At 35.5% G+C, this 17,992-nt stretch overlaps 1 protein-coding gene across 1 annotated transcript in view; it reads right to left on the reverse strand.

Moving 5' to 3' along the window:
* The window catches only part of ROCK2 (Rho associated coiled-coil containing protein kinase 2), a 132,378-nt gene that overhangs the window by 73,680 nt on the left and 40,706 nt on the right, over positions 1-17,992 (reverse strand). Inside the window, exons 2-3 of the mRNA XM_068981314.1 lie at positions 13,233-13,314; positions 11,166-11,266 (exon numbers count right to left, since the gene is read on the reverse strand). Of these exons, the coding sequence (XP_068837415.1) occupies positions 11,166-11,266; positions 13,233-13,314 (183 nt within the window). The remainder of the gene's footprint in view (positions 1-11,165; positions 11,267-13,232; positions 13,315-17,992) is intronic.

Raw genomic sequence — 17,992 nt, forward strand, 5'->3', positions numbered from 1 at the left:
ATAATTTAAAAATTACCTGAAAGGCAAAAAAAAAAAGAAAAAAAAAAAACTACCTGAAAGGCAAAAATAAAAATGTGACTCATTATCAAGAAAAAGCAGTCAACAGAAAACAGTCCCAAAGACACTGGATTTATCTAACAAACACATTAAATATCTCTTTCAAATCTGCTCAAAAGCCAAAAAGAAAGTATGTTAAAGGAAAAAAGGAAAAAATAGTTTTAATGAATGAACAGAAGGAAAACCAACAGAAAAATGGAAACTATTAAAAAAAAAAAGAACCAATTGGAAATTCTATAACTGAACAATAACTAAGAAAATTCTTTGGATGGGCTTAACAGAGACTGGAGACAAAAGGATATTCAGTAGGTGAGGGAGGTTCAAGAGGGAAGGGATAGTCTTTGGCTGATTCATGCTGATGTATGGCAGGAACCAACAATATGGTAAAACAATTGTCCTCCAATTAAAAATAGATAAATTTTTTTAAAAAAGAATATTCAGTGAACCTAACACAAATCAATCTGAAGAATAGAGAGAAAAATGAATAAATGAAAATATATACAGACTTAGGGGCCTATAAGACAATTTTAAAGTCTAAAGTATGTGCAAATATAAATGGGTTAAACATACAATGCATAGGCAGAAATTATCAATTAATTAAAAAGCAGCATTGGTGGTACAGTGGTGAGCATAGTTGGCTTCCAGAATTAATTAAAAAGCAAAACATAGCTTCATATATTTTAAATATAACATCAAACACATTAAAAATAAAAAGAAAAGGATAAACCATCCAAACAGCAAGGATGAGAAAGTAAAACAATATTAATAATAGACAAAATAGACAACAAGAGATAAAGAAGAGATAAGATAATTCAGAAAAAAAGAAGTATAATTCATCAGGAAGACATTAAAAATTCTAAATATGCTTGCATCTAATAAACAAGCTTAAAACTTCATGAAGCAAAAATCGACAGAACTAAAGAAAGAAGCAGGCAAATTCTAATTTCAGCTGGAAATTTTAATATCCCTTTTCAGTACTTCATATAACAAATAAATAAAACCAATATGGATCGAAAGAAAATACAGCCCAGGATAAAAACTGCTCAATCATATTATAATTACAAAGGATTTTATATCAATGGGTTATATCACTCTTAAAGTATTTTGACATCAGTTTACATGAAAAGAATCCTATATGCAAAGGGCCAAATAAATTATGATGAGGGTCATAGATTATATCCATTTTCTATATCAAACTATTAACCTGAAATAACAATTCATTCTATTTGTATGGTGCTATGCCTTTTACAGAATGATGGAAATAAATATACGGGAAAGCAATACAAAAACATGACTGTGAGAGTGTGGGATTAGGGAATGAATGATCTTAGTCCATTCCCTTCCCCAGAACAGACAAGATTTTTACTTAGCAAATTATAGCAAAGCAAATGCTCATGCCAGTAGAGCTTTTAATAAAAGTTCCTTTTTTTTAGTTTACGTTATTAAAAAGAGACAGCTAAGGTACTCTCTCTTCTGTACTTATGCCATTCTTCAAACGTTCACTTATTCTAAGAGCAAATTAGATTTTGAATGCTGCTTAACTTCATTAGAGAAAGCAATCATACAACAGTAATAACCAATTAATTTATACCCTAATATTATTTATGCCTGGTCCAGACCATGACAAGAGTTTTAAGAATCATGCTATAAAGAACAGGAATGCCAAAGAATGTTCAAACTACTACACAATTGTGCTCATTTCACATGCTACCAAGGTAATGCTCAAAATCCTTCAAGCAGGCTTCAACAGCACATGAACCAAGAACTTCCAGATGTATAAGCTGGATTTAGAAAAAGGCAGAGGAACCAAAGATCAAACTGCCAGCATCCACTGAATCATAAAAAAGGCAAGATAACTCCAGAAAAACATCTGCTTCACTGACTACACTAAAACCTTTGACTTGTGGATCACAACAAACTAGAAAATTCTTAGAGATGAGAATACCAGACCACCTTACCTGCATCCTGAGAAACTTGAATGTAGGTCAAGAAGTAACAAGAACAGGACATGGAACAATAGATTGGTTCCAAATTGGGTAAGGAGTATGTCAAGGTTATATACAGTCACCCTGCTTATTTAAATTATATGCAGAGTGCATCGTGAGAAATGCTGGGCTGGATGAAGCACAAGCTGGAATCAAGATGGTCAGGAAAAATATCAATAACCTCAGATATGCAGATGACACCACCCTAATGGCAGAAAGCAAAGAGGAACTAAAGAGCCTCTGGATGAAGGTGAAAGAGGAGAGTGAAAAAGTTGGCTTAAAACTCAACATTCAGAAAACTAAGATCATAGCATCCAGTCCCATCGCTTCATGACAAATAGATGGGGAAAAAATGGAAAGAGGGACAGACTTTATTTTCTTGGGTTCCAAAATCACTATGGACAGTGACTGCAGCCACAAAATTAAAAGATGCTTGCTCCTTAGAAGAAAAGCTATGACAAACCTAGACAGCATATTATAAAGCAGAGGCATCATCTTGCCAACAAAGGTCCATCTAGTCCAAGCTATGGTTTCTCCAGTAGTCATGTACAGATGTGAGTTGAATCATAATGAAGGCTGAGCACCAAAGAACTGATGCTTTTGACCTGTGGTGTTGGAGAAGACTCTTGAGAGTCCCTTGGACAGCAAGGAGATCAAACCAGTCAATCTTGAAGGAAATAAACTGTGAATATTCACAGGAAGGAGTGATGAGAAAGCTGAAGCTCCAATACTTTGGCCACCTGATGTGAAGAGCCGACTCAATGGAAAAGACCTGATGCTGGGAAAGATTGAGGGCAGGAGAAGAGGACAGAGGATGAGATGGTTGGATGGCATCATCGACTCAATGGGTAAGAGGCTGAGCAGAGATTGTGAAGGACAGGGAATCTGAAGTGCTGCAATCCATCAGGTCACAAAGAGTCGGACACAACTGAGTGACTGAACAACAACAATGAACAGAAACTAGATATCTGTTAGCTACTAGGAAATAGTTAAACATTTATTTACGCTCAATTGTTTATATATGAATTAATTAAACAAACAAAAAGAAACCTAGAAGAAGGAGCCATTCATTCAAATAAACAAGAATACAGACTTAAGATGATTTTCTGAACATGTGAAAAATACTTGTTGACTTCACTCTTGGTGATTATGCAAAACCGTTTCCCTTTCTCTGCTTCCAAAATGCTCATGATAATCTAATATCAAAATTAGTAGTATGTTTCATAAGTTCCTTTAAGAACAGAATACAGACTTTCATTTGTGAGGCTGCCAAGTGGTTAGCACAATGTTGAATTATCCAATTCAACAAACTTAACAAAATTATAGCTATATAAGGCTTCCGTGATAGTTCAGTTGGTAAAGAATCTAACTGCAATGCAAGAGACCCCAGTTTGATTCCTGGGTTGGGAAGATATCCTGGAGAAGGGATAGGCTACCCACTCCAGTATTGTTGGGCTTCCCTTGTGGCTCAGCTGGTAAAGAATCTGCCTGCAACCAGAAAGACCTGGGTTCGATCCCTGGGTTGGGAAGATCTCCTGGAGAAGGGAAATACTACCCACTCCAATAATCTAATATCATAATTAGTTATGTATATGCCTGCTTCATAAGTTCCTTTAAGAACAGAATACAAACTTTCATTTGTGAGGCTGCCAAATGGTTAGCACAATGTTGGAATTATCCAATTCAACAAAATTATAGCTATATAAGACCTATAAAACTTTTAATAAATAAAGAAAACTTGGTTAGACACTAGTTAATGAGGCCTGAATTTCCTCTAAGGATACTTTAGGACACTTTACAGGCTCACAGCACATAAGACAGAAACCAGTGGCTTGCAGACTTTGACTTGATCTACAGGACAAACATTAAGAGGCAGTAGTTGTATTCATGCCAAATGTCTGCCTCATACCTTAAAATACATTGGTACTAGTATTACAAAGTACTACAATAACGCATTGTTATTTTAGGAGAGCTGGTTTCCATTGACCTTCCTTGTGAGGATATCTCCTTCTGAATGATTCTATTATAATCTCCCTTAGCAACTCTGTATATTCCCCTTTGTTCTCTAGCTTTCTCCTTTATTCCATATGGATAGATAAATAGTCAGATACACTGGTGATTCATTATCACACTGTACAGAGAGTACTGCTTAAAAGCATGGACACAGATGTCAACAAACCTGGGCAAAAGTCCCAGCTATTCATGAACGATATGGCCAACTCACTTAACTTCTCTAAAGTTCAGTGAATTCATCTACTTAAGAATCTCATAGAATTGTTGCAAAGATAAAATAAGATAATGAATATAAACACATAGCACACAGAACACAGTCCACAAAAACGTTAACTAATTCCACTATAGCCAAATGGAACTCAGTTCATTCTATTATGAAGCTTTACATATGTCTCCCCTATGTCACTAATCTATGGTTACCTAAAGGACAAAAATGTCGCTTTTCTTCCAATGTTTCTATTTGTTAGTAAAAAGAATACTATATTCCTTACTTCTAATTTTAAAAGTGGATTAGTGCAATGACTCTATTAAATAGAGGGAAAAAAAGTTAAAAAATAAGATAACAAGGGTCAAAACAGTTAACAGTTTTATTTCGGCTGATAGAATTCTGAGAGATTTTTATTTTCTTATAATTATGTTTTCCATAGCTAATATATACTTTTTAAAAAAAACTTTAAGTAGATGAAACATTCTTAAGTGTAGCTAGAGACATGCTTGGAAAAATCCTAAAATGGACCTTGAGGTCCTAAAACACTTATGGAAAAAAAACTTCTGAAAATCATTCTAACCACAATTTCCCATTTGAGGCTTTATCACTGATTTCTAATGTAAAACTTAAGATTATTTTTACAATAAGACTCAATGCATCTATTTGACAGATCTGGAATAGTTACTCTGTGCCGCCGAGGTTTCCATTGTAGATGGAAGGAGGGAGATAAAATTTTAACAAATCCGAAATAACCATATAACTAGAGAGGAGACTGTTTTATTCCCAAAAAAGACTAAAAAATCTGTCAAGTATTACAGAATCATTTCCCATATGCTCTTTCTTTCTGGTTGGTTCCACATTAAAAGTTTAGTTTAAAATCATTTAAATTAAAAGCAAGTCAGTAGGAGATTAAAAAAAAAAAAAATCCTCATCTCATATCAGCCTTGAGTGGACAGATTGAACAGCATAATGGAAAATAAGAGTAAAAAAGATTAACTGATGTCTTAAAAGAGAGCCTAGATAGCCAGGATGAACACTTCTTGCTTCATTCAGTAGACAAGAGAGCCATAAAATACCAAGATATGTACAATGAATACATTTTAGAAGGATCAATTTAGCATCAGCTCGTATTAGACAGATCTATACTTCCTATTTTTCATATACCTCATCATGGAGAAGGGGGGAAATAAAGAAAACAGAATGAAGCAAAACATGTATGTTAGAAAAGCCCTACAGCTGATTCTATTATACCCAAGTTGGGGGAGAGAGTGGTATGTGAAAATACAATGATATGAAATGTGGGGAAAACAGTCTGCCAAAGAGTCGCAAGGGTTCAGCCGAGCTTAGGTGGCATGAATTTGCAGAAGATTTAATAAGCATAGTCTTGGTATTCTCTCCATCAGCACTTACCAATCCAATATCAACAGCACAACAGTGAAACTATTAGCAAAAGCCAAAAACAAAGCAGGAACAAAGCAGGCCCTAATACTTGACGAGGTATCTTGGAGAAAGGTGAATATTCCCCAGAAGTGGATAGACTAGAGAAATATCACGAGCAGGACTTACTGAAAAATTAAATATAAGAAATAAGGGGAAGAGAAATCAATAATGACCCCTAATTTTGGGGTTTGAGCATCAACTGGGTTGATGCTAAAGCCATTTATTTATTAAGATGGGAAAGTAAAAGAAGGAACAGATTTGGTGAGGAAGAGCAAAGTTAGAGAAGGAATCAAGTGTTCTAATTCACGTATTAGATGTCTGTGATACATCTTCATGGAGAAGTCACAATAATGACAACAGCTGATATTTACTGGATAAGTACCACATATGTATAATATAATTTAGTACTCACAAAAAAATCTTATAAAAGTCCTATTATTAGTGCCACTCGAAGATAAAAGAAATGAAAGCTCTGATGACAGGAAACCTAAGTACCATAGAATTAAAACAGAAGTGGATGAACTTGACTCTTTTTTCCACAGTACCAGAGTACTTTCTGCAAAAATATCTATTAAAATTGAACATTAAACTACCTTAATTACAAAAGCATGTTTTGTTAAGCCAATATGTCAAATGAGTAGGACTTCCCTGATGGTTCAGTGGTAAAGAATCTAACTGCCAATGCAGAGGACATGGGTTCAATCCCTGATCCAGTAAAGATTTCACATGTCAGAGCACCTAAGCCCATGCACTGCAACTACTGAGCCTGTGCTCTCTAGAGCCTGGGAATCAAGCCCTAGAGCCCATGCTCCACAATAAAAGAAGCCACCAAAATGAGAAGCCTGAGGACTACCCCTAGAAAGTAGCTCCTGCTCACCACAACTAGAGAAAAGCACACAGAGCAACAAAGACCCAGAACAGCCAAAAATTAACCAATTTTTAAAAAGAAATGAGTGTATGAGTCTTCAAAAGGAACTTAACTGCTTTTCCAGGAAGGCTCCAATTTTATCCTACAACCTATTACCTATTTACTATGTGTCAGACACTATTCTAGATCTTTTCCATATATTAGCTCATTTAACACTCATAGCACTCTATAAATAACGAACTATTATTGTCTTCTTTTTACAACTGAGAATACTAAGTCACAAAGAGGATGGGTAGTTGAGAGGTCTCACTCCAGAGTCCATCCTCTTAATCAATATACTATACTGAATCATATTATGTTCCACAAAAGTTAGATGTGATAAAATATTCCAAAAGAATATAATCTAAAAACAATAAGGATTTTATACATAAAATCATATATTGTTACCAACTTTTCATGATATAAAAACAGAAGCTAAATGTACATCTTGGTAGACAGGGGAAAAAAAAACCATAAGACAACAAGATAAACAAATTCTGCCTTGCTGGGATTATAGAACTTTTCAACTCACAAAAAAAAATGCCTCTTCTGATGAGGAAATCTACACCCAAGTAAGTTAAATGACTTGTCACTTTCCTGATTTATGCCACTTTCACAAGTACTCCCTATGTATTTTGACTCCTATTCCATCCACACTTCTCCACGTGGCCAAGCCCTTTAACTTGTCACTTTCTCACAGCAAGGGCATTCCCAACTTCCCAATGTGAATAAGGCACATTCCGCCATTATTCTCTTTCACAGCATACAGATCTTTTCCTTCATAGTGTTTATCATAATCTAAAAATACTTTACCTGTTTAAAGTAAAATTCTTCATCTCTTGCACAAAACTACCACTCTCAGCAAAATTTTGTGTGCGCGCGCGTGTGTGTCTGTGTGCACACACGCACACACTCTAAGTCGCTTCAGTCGCTTCCAACTCTTTGCAAGAGGCTATCTTACTGTATCTTTGGGGCTTCGCTGGTGGCTCAGATGGCAAGGGGGCTTCCCTGGTGGCTCAGACCACGAAGAATCTGCCTGCAGTGTGAGAGACATGGGTTCGATACCTGGGTCTGGAAGATACCCTGGAAAAGGGAACGGCTACCCACTCTAGTATTCTTGCCTGGAAAATTCCATAGACAGAGGACCCTGTCCATGGGGTCGCAAGTAGTTGGACATGATTGAGCGGTTATTCTATTATATCTTTAGAGGCTAGCACAGCTCCTGGGACATAACAGATCCTGATTAAATATTTCAATGATAGATACAGATAAATGTGCCATTTTATATCTAATAATTAACTGCTAATGTTTACTAAGTATTTACTATAATCCAGGAACTGTTCCAAATGCTTTATATATATTGTCACATTTACTACTGCCATGTAATCCCATGAGGCACAGATGCTATTGTTATCTTCATTAACAGATTAGAAATTTAAGGCATGGAGAGATTAAGTAATTTGTCTGACGTCACAGCTAGTCAGCAAAAGAGTCAGAATTCAACTTTAAACAGCCTGACTCTAGCTCTTACACTATGGAATAGCTGCTGTGACATACCAGAGTTACTTTTACAATGAGAATCTTTGTAGAAACTGAATGGTACATCCTCTGTGATAATGCATTTTTAACTTGATCAGAAAAAGCATTTCATAAGGGAAGACACAGTTGCACCCACTACTATAAAACTTTCTTCAGATGACAGAAAAACATAATCATAAAAATATGCCAAACATGGGACATTCCCTACACATCTGCCTAATTTAAAACAACATACAAATCAACTTTAAAAGGCAATGGGGAAAGCACCTCGACTTTTCCTTTTTATTCTCACCCTTCTTTTGAAGAGTCCCTGCTTAAGGTAACAACCAAGAACTAAATCCACAACAAACATGTACAAGCTCTCAGGTCAGGTCATCAGATTAATGGAATGTTAAAATAATTTTCATTTTTAAAAACATTTAACTTTGTTTCTGCATATTTTGTGGCCAAATGAAATATAAGATTGGAATTAACAACAAAATAGAAGACTTCTTTAACCAATTAAATTTTAATGATCGCGTTAACCTAACACAGAACAATGACCACCCTGTCACAAAAACATGACAAGTCAAGGTCTGTCCTATTTCTCCCCAAAAATACAACGTCAAATTCTAGGGTCTCTTCCATAATCATATAGCATGAAGAAACAATGTGCCTATTTCAAATACATGTGGAATGACTTCTATATCAAATAGCAAATAATGACAATGGTTAACACTCAGAGAATACTACAACCAGGCTTACTTTTTAAATGCACTTAGTTTTCCTATAGCAACCTCCATGACACAGGTATTACTATCAGCATTCTACAGATTGGAATTCAGAGTGATTGAGAAATCTGCCTGTACTCATGGTCTTCTGAGTTAGGCCACAGTAGAGCTAAGATTCAACGACTTTATAACTTCCCTCTCTTCTAGAAACTTTCATATGAACTGTCGTGTAACTTAATCTCCCACCCTACCCACTAGAGCATTCTGCTAGCTGAAGCTTCAGGACTTCCGCTAAGAACAAAAAAATAAAAAAAAACCTCTTTACTTTCCAAGGCAGCCCATTCTTAAAATCTACTCCAAATCAACATCTCAATTCCTTCAATAATACCCTAGGTGGCATTATTTCAAGTCCCTGAGCACTATTTGTTCCTTGATACTCTCCATCAACATGTCTTTTAAAACAAGGCAACAGGGCATCTAGAATGGACGAAATATTCAGGTATGGCCCAATCACCTCAAATTAGAGAAAACCTATCTGTATTATCTTAGAAATTTATTAAAGAAGTCCAAACTTTACTATTTTGGGTAGCCATATCACCAATGGTTTTTGCCTCATTTACATTCAAGAATAATCATTCTTCAATATACTGTTTAGCAATCTATTCCTTGAATTCTTCATATCCAAGTACAGGTAATTATTCTGGTTCAGTTCAGTTCAGTCGCTCAGTCATGTCTGACTATTTGCGACCCCATGAATCGCAGCACGCCAGGCTTGCCTGTCCATCACCAACTCCCGGAGTTCACTCAGACTCACGTCCATCGAGTCCGTGATGCCATCCAGCCATCTCATCCTCTGCTGTCCCCTTCTCCTCCTGCCCCCAATCCCTCCCAGAATCAGAGTCTTTTCCAATGAGTCAACTCTTCGCATGAGGTGGCTTCAGCTTTAGCATCATTCCTTCCAAAGAAATCCCAGGGTTGATCTCCTTCAGAATGGACTGGTTGGATCTCCTTGCAGTCCAAGGGACCCTCAAGAGTCTTCTCCAAGACCACAGTTCAAACGTATCAATTCTTTGGCGCTCAGCCTTCTTCATAGTCCATCTCTCACATCCATACATGACCACAGGAAAAACCATAGTCTTGACTAGACGGACCTTAGTCAGCAAAGTAATGTCTCTGCTTTTGAATATACTATCTAGGTTGGTCATAACTTTTCTTCCAAGGAGTAATTAAATTTCATTTATTCTACTTGGCTAATTATCTCCCCAGTTGATGATTTCTAGGGTTTGGCTCATCTTCTAAAATCACCCTCATACTCCAGTTTTAACTCATCTACAAAGTAATTCAACCTGTCACCACTGCCTCAATATAAGTCATTAATAAAATGTTTAATAGGACAGGAAAGAATTCTAAAAACTGTCCTTGGGGATCTGTGTCCGAGGAACCATTTATGCCTACAACAGTTATTAACTTAGTTTTAAAGCTCTCTACCCATATGCTTATTCATTGATATTTCTCCACATATTCACAAGTATGTCAGACTTTTCAAATATCTTATAGATATATACTACATCTATTGCACTATCTTGATCTACAAATTCAGTAAGTCTATCAATGAGACAAGGAATGAAAGAAAAAGACAGAGGTTACTCTGTCATGACTTATTCCTAGAGAAACCTAAGCTAGCACACAGTTTTTCTCGGTGCTCCATCAAGGAGAATAAAGGACTGTAAGTTAAAAAAATAACTTGACCCTTATAGTTTAACTATAAAAAAAGAAAGGAGAAGTCCTATATTCAAGTGATGAAAAAAGAAATTATTACATTACTGTTCCTCATATATAAAAAGTGTCTGAAATGTCTGCAAACATTTATAAGTATTTCTAGTGCTATCATTTTGCCCTGCAAAGGCAAATTTTACATTTTCTTTCAAATATTAAAATGCCTTTGTTGGGTTTTTCATATTAAATGTCAGTTAATTAGGCAGAGATGTTATGAATCTGAACATAATAAAAACACAGTAGTTCTGAAAGAATATTAACTGCTAAGCAGATCATGTGTGAAGCCAACCTGGCCTTATTCTAAATCCCAATGTTTTAGAGCTGTAAAAGAGCTGGTATTTAGAGTATAATTATCTCCTTTCATAGATGAAGACACTGATGCACTTAAGAGATGAAATGATGAAACTCATAATGCTAATTTTCTGGCATGGCTGGACACAAAAATAAGATTCACTCTAGGGCCACTGACAAATGTTTCACAAAACCATGTCATCAAAATAAATAATAAAAAGAACAAAACAAATTCTTACCAACTGGACTTCACCAAAAGCACCTCTTCCGATAACTTTTACAACATCGTAGTCTTCTGCCTTCATCTGTAAACCTCTAATCTTTTTCACAATTTTCTCATCTACAATAAAAAGATCAGCATAATATCAATCACCATATTCATAAACAACATTTTAAAATAATTACCATGTTGGTAAACAAATCTGTATTTCAAAGACTGGGTTTAGTTTTCTGCTAAAACTATCAGCTTTTAAATGCTGTTGTTAAAAATCTAAACACACATAAACTTTATGTCAAAGGATGAAAACTCTATGGCTTAACACGTATAAGACCATCAAAAAAGCAGTATTTAAGCAATGCTGTTTCTAAGTCTATTGTGTAGCAAGTTAGATGACAGCTGAAACTGTGATGACCCGAGCAATCCTGGAGTACACTCTTAATCATGGCAGAAAGTTGCTATGAAGTTATACAAGGTTAGTCTTCATAATGAATTCTGGTAACCTATTTCTTTGAAAAACATTAATTACGTACTGTAGATTTGATAGCTATATGTAAGTTTTCAATTAGGAAAATAGCCCAGACTCTGATAATTCCAAATTTAAAAGCTTACTGTGTTCACATAAAGTATACACAATTATTTTGAGAATTTCTAATTCTCAGAATTCAATTCATTCACAACTTCACTGCAACATCAATACTGGTAAATATTAAAAGTTATTAAAAGTTACCACATTTATGGCAATAATTGTTATCACATTATCTTTGACTAGACTGAAATGTCTACATTTATACAAACATAAAGCTCATTAAGTCTTCTGGGTAACGTAAAGCTAAGTCTTCAGTTTAGTTCAGTCTCAGTCATGTCTGACTGCAACCCCATGGATTACAGCACACCAGGCTTCCCTGTCCTTCAAAAATTCCTGGAGCTTGCTCAAACTCATGACCACTGAGTCAGTGATGCCATCAACCATCTCATTCTCTGTCATCCTCTTCTCCTCCTGCCTTCAGTCTTTCACAGCATTAGGGTCTTTTCCAATGAGTCAGTTCTTCGCATCAGGTGGCCAAAGGATTGGAGCTACAGCTTCAACATCAGTCCTTCCAATGAATATTCAGGACTGATTTCCTTTGGGATTGACTGGCTGGATCTCCTTGCTGTCCAAGGGACTTTCAAGAGTCTTCTCCAACACCACAGTTCAAAAGCATCAATTCTTCAGTGCTCAGCTTTCTTTATGGCCTAACTCTCACATCCATACATGATGACTAGAAAAACCACAGCTTGGACTAGATGGACCATTCTTGCAAAGTAATGTCTCTGCTTTTTAATATGCTATCTAGGTTGGTCATAGCTTTTCTTCCAAGGAGCAACCATCTTTTAATTTTATGGCTGCAGTCACCATCTGCAGCAATTTTGGAGCCCAAGAAAATAAAGTCTGTCCCTCTTTCCATTGTTTTCCCATCTATTTCCCATGAAGTGATGGGACCTGATGCCAGGATCTTAGTTTTCTGAATGTTGAGCTTTAAGCCAACTTTTTCACTCTCCTCTTTCACTTTCATCAAGAGGCTTTTTAGTTCCTCTTCACTTTCTGCCATAAGGGTGGTGTCATCTGCATATCTGAGGTTACTGATATTTCTCCCAGGCAATCTTGATTCCAGCTTGTGCTTCCTCCAGCCCAGCATTTCTCATGATGTACTCTGCATGTAAGTTAAATAAGTAGAGTGACCATATACAGCCTTGATGTACTCCTTTTCCTATTTGGAACCAGTCTGTTGTTCCATGTACAGTTCTAACTGTTGCTTCCTGACCTGTATACAGGTTTCTCAGGAGGCAGGTCAGGTGGTCTGGTATTCCCATCTCTTAAATAGCCTTAATTTATATAAAATTTTGAACTTTATCTATTTCACATACTTTAATTGGTTTTCCAATTTTGGTTTGAAAATAAAAAATATTAGTATTTAAATACATCAAATTGCAAACTAAAAATATTTGTTTAATAATTTAGAAGTTTGTGGACTGTAATGATATTAAACATAAATCTCTCATCAAAAGTAGAGTTATGTGATCACATATGAAGTTTACACATACTTACATCTATTTAAGAAATTATCTATATTTTTGTTTTTCCTCAAAGCTGGAAAATCCAAATCAAGGACCAAAGAATTTAAGCCATCCTGTTTAACAAAAAATAGAGGAAAGAAAAGTTATTACAATTTTCAAGCATTCAAGACAAAAAGCCTTTAAATTTTACTGCGTTACTCTCACTATTAATAAATGTCAATCCACTCTGATATGAAATTTCCCAGTCCAATAGCTTTAAATAGTTTCCTAACTTCTGCCAGAGAATATTAGGGTTGATCCTATCATATTTTCCACTGTACTTTTAGCCAATAGAAAAAGGTCATTTTAAAATGTGCATCCACTATTATTTCTTGTGAGTCAGATGTTTTTTCTCTCTTCGAATGTCTGGTAAAGTTTTACAAAGCTTTTGACTTTAAGAAATATACCTAGAGTAAGTTTTAGTTCCCATTCATTCAACAAGCATTAATTGTGTGCCTAGTACATGGAAAGAATAGAAAATCTAAAAATAAGAGACACTAACTATCCTTACCCTCAGGAAAGTGAAGTTCAAAACTAAATTTCCCTTAAAAACATGAAAACAGGATGAGGCATATTCAGGTTTCTATTTTTTTAAGTTTTCTGTATTTTCTAGACTTTCTATAAGCATGTATTAAATTTATAAGCAAAATAGGAAAAAGTACATATATGTATTTTGGTGGCAGTTAAAAAAACTAAGAAACAAACCAAGTCTCAAATTACTCAAGGGAGGGAATATGCTTATGAAGGTGAAACAGTATTTCTAAAACACCAGTGCATATATTGCTTCATCTGGGAGGAACTCTGAGGAAGGCAGAAAAAGACATATTCTCATTTAAAAAAGAGACAAAGTTTAGAAAGATTAAGCCACTTTGGCATGCCCAAGGCCTTGCTATTAGAAAATGAGGTAGCAAAATACTTCCTAAGTTTTTAAGGTTCAATATACTTAAAATCATCTCCCTCATCTCAACCACCAGTGGAAGCTTGCAAGCGTAAAGAAGGAAGCTAAAGGATTGCAGGAAACGAAACAGTAATAAAGAGAGATTTTAAGGATCTGGGTAGGAAGAAAATGTGGGGACAATCACATGCAAAACTTAGAAAGGAAACTTGGATTTTTACTTTACTAATTTTAGAAAAACTGCACGTATAATGTTTATTTATAAGTAATATTTCATATTTTCAATTTCTGTTAAGAAACACGTCAACACTTTGTGAAAATATTCTATAGAGAATGGTGTAGAGGTGTTAACAGTAAGCTATAAATATTTTTAATCACAATGAACGTTATCTACACCCCACTGATATCATTAATGCAGATACACTGAAACGAGTGATTCTCTTCAACTGAAAGAAAAAAATACATTAAAAATTAATATACAACTTCCAGTCAAGTTGAGACTGTTACATTCACATTTTGACACCCTTCCTCCATCCTCATCCCACAAATTCCCTCTCAAGGATAGCTGAACTACTTTTCATACTAGCATTTTAGCATACTAGGCTATTTATAAGTACCAAAACATCAATATATCTTTGTTGGTATAATTTTGATATTTTAGTAAGTTTAAAATACAGAATCTGAATCACATATTTTTAGATATATCCAGATTTATACTCTGTGTTAACATTTCAAATCAAAAAGGGTACATTCATTTGAAAGGTTCTCTACTATAGGACCTCCATAAATCTCCACAAAGGAGAAAACATTTAAATTGACAGGCAGAAGCTTTTATTAATAAGAATATTCTCCTCTAGTTCAGACTTTCCCAAGAAACATCATTTGTACACTTCATACTGTTTCCATGTCCATATAATGAAGACAAAGAAAGCTTTCTTTGAAACAAAACTACAGCTTGACATCAGTAAAAGGACTGAATCCTTGCTTACTTTACAGCCTCCCCAAAAGTCATCACAGACAGATGGAGTTCCATAAAGAATAAATAAACAGAAAAAAAACTAGAAATAGTTTATAAATATTTCCCCATAATATCTTCCACTAGTGTAGAGACAGAGCTTTTTCAGCAGTTGGAATACTTGAGCAGTGGCTCAACTCAATGGTAATACTATTTTGTTTTTGTAAACCATATTTTAAAGATCATATACTATTTCATTTGTACATTAAGGGTTTTTTTGGGTAGCATTTATTTTTGAATAATACTAATAGGTTAATTTGCTAATAATTTACATCAGAAGATAATGCAGAGGTAAATGTTTACATTTATACTTCTATATTTACAAATTTCTAAACTTGAAACTTATTCTATTTAGTACTATTTTTAAAAAACAAATACTGAATTATTAAAAGATACCAGTATTTTCAGTATACGAAACTGATGCTGAGATCAAGTTGCTGGATTAGCTCAAGACTTGATTAAAACCCTATTTCTATGACCATCCTCATTAAGCAGTTTCATATAAACCTTAGGAGGTAATTTTTTTTTATTTCAACACTAATTCTTAGAAAGTGATACTAAAACTGAGATAAAGAAACTTTAAAATATAAAACATATTAAAGAAAAGCCTACAACCAAAACTTCAAAGCAATGAAGAAAATTAACACTATTTGTCTCTTTCCCTACTTTCAAATGCACAGAAATGACAGGAGAGATTTAAAAGTTATAGCCCCACTGAAAGGGAAAAAAAAAACCACCATCACCACAAAATATTCAAGAATAAGAAGGAAAAATGCCAAGCAATGAGTAGAAGCTAAAGTTGCAAAGATCTACTGGATTTCAGTGCTGAGAGCAGTAAGACCAAAGACTGAAAATTAAAAGAACCTAATGGACAAAATGTTTCCCCAAGATCGATTACTGGGAAAACAGTAGCTGCAGTGAAAAACCCCAGCTCCAGCTACTAAAAGACATTAAAAAAAAAAAAATCTTACTGCCTAACTTTTATATGAAACTGCATAAGGAGGAAGTTCAGACACAGCTTTCAAATAAATCTTAAACTAAGCCCTCAGAGCTTGCCCACTTCCCAGATTTCCCACATTTCTAATATCTTTAGTTATAAATATGGGAATCAGCTCCAGTACTGACTTAAATTGTCTGCATGCAGAAAGTTAGCAACAGAAGAAGGCAAGAGAGAAAAGTGATTTATCTTATTGTCTTTCTGAATAAATAGATACAAGTCAACATCCAATCTTTCTCATTACAATTATTATGGCAGAAAAAAATATATGTATAAAACGACCTATTTTCCTAACTTTTCCTGAACACAAATAATAGAATGGGAAAGACTAGAGATCTCTTCAAGAAAATTAGAGATACCAAGGGAACATTTCATGTGAAGATGGGCACAATAAAGGACAGAAACAGTAAAGACATAACAGAAGCAGACGAGATTAAGAAGTGGCAAGAATACACAGAAGAACTGTACTAAAAAGATCTTAATGACCTAGATAACCACAATGGTGTGGTTACTCACCTAGAGCCAGACATCCTGGAGTATGAAGTCAAGTGGGCCTTAGGAAGCATTACTACAAACAAAAACAGTGGAGGTGATGGAATTCTAGCTGAGCTACTTAAAATCCTAACAGATGATGCTGTTTATGTGCTGCACTCGATATATCAATAAATGTGGAAAACTCAGCAGTGGCCATAGGACTAGAAAAGGTCAGTTTTCATTTCAATCCCAAGGAAAAGCAATGCCAAAGAATGTTCAAACTACCGCACAATTGCACTCATCTCACATTCTAGCAAGGTAATGCTCAAAATCCCTCAAGCTAAGCTTCAACAGTACATGAACTGAGAACTTCTAGATGTACAAGTTGAAACCAGAGATCAAATTGCCAACACCCAGTGGATCATAGAAAAAGCAAGGGAATTCCAGAAAAACATCTACTTCTCCTTCACTGACTACGCTGAAGCCTTTGACTGTGTGGATCACAATAAACTGTGGAAAACTCTGAAAGAGATGGGAATACCAGACCACCTGACCTGCCTCCTGAGAAACCTGTATGCAGGTCAAGAAGCAACAGTTAGAATCAGACATGGAAAAACGGACGGGTTCCAAATTGGGAAAGGAGTATGATAAGGCTACATATTGTCACCCTGCTTATTTAACTTTTATGCAGAGTATGCCGGGCTGGATGAAGCACAAGCTGGAATCAAGATTGCCGGGAGAAATATCAATAACCTCAGATATGCAGATGACACCATCCTTACTGCAGAAAGCAAAGAGGAACTAAAGAGCCTCTTGATGAAAGGGAAAGAGGAGAGTGAAAAGGCTGGCTTAAAACTCAACATTCAAAAAACTAAGGTCATGGCATCAGGTCCCATCACTTCATGGCAAATAGATGGGGAAACAATGCAAACAGTGAGAGACTTTATTTTCCTGGGCTCCAAAATCACTGTGGACAGTGACTGCTGCCATGAAATTAAAAGATGCTTGCTCCTTAGAAGGAAGGCTATGACAAACCTAGATAGCATAATTAAAAAGCAGAGACACCACTTGACTGACAAAGGTCTGTATAGTCAAAGCTGTGGTTTTTCCAGTAGTCATGTACAGATGTGAGAGCTGGACCGTAAAGAAGGCTGAGTGACCAAAAACTGATGCTTTCAAACTATGGTGCTGGAGTAGACTCTTGAGGGTCCCCTGGACAGCAAGGAGATCAATCCTAAAGGAAATCAACCCTGACTATTCATTGGAAGGACTGATGAGGAAGCTAAGCTCCAATACTTTGCCCACCCGATGCCAAGAGCTGACTCACTGGTAAAGACACTGATGCTGGGAAAGATTGAGGGCAGGAGAAAG

Source organism: Capricornis sumatraensis, chromosome 1, assembly GCF_032405125.1.
Source record: "Capricornis sumatraensis isolate serow.1 chromosome 1, serow.2, whole genome shotgun sequence".
Classification (NCBI taxonomy): domain Eukaryota; kingdom Metazoa; phylum Chordata; class Mammalia; order Artiodactyla; family Bovidae; genus Capricornis; species Capricornis sumatraensis.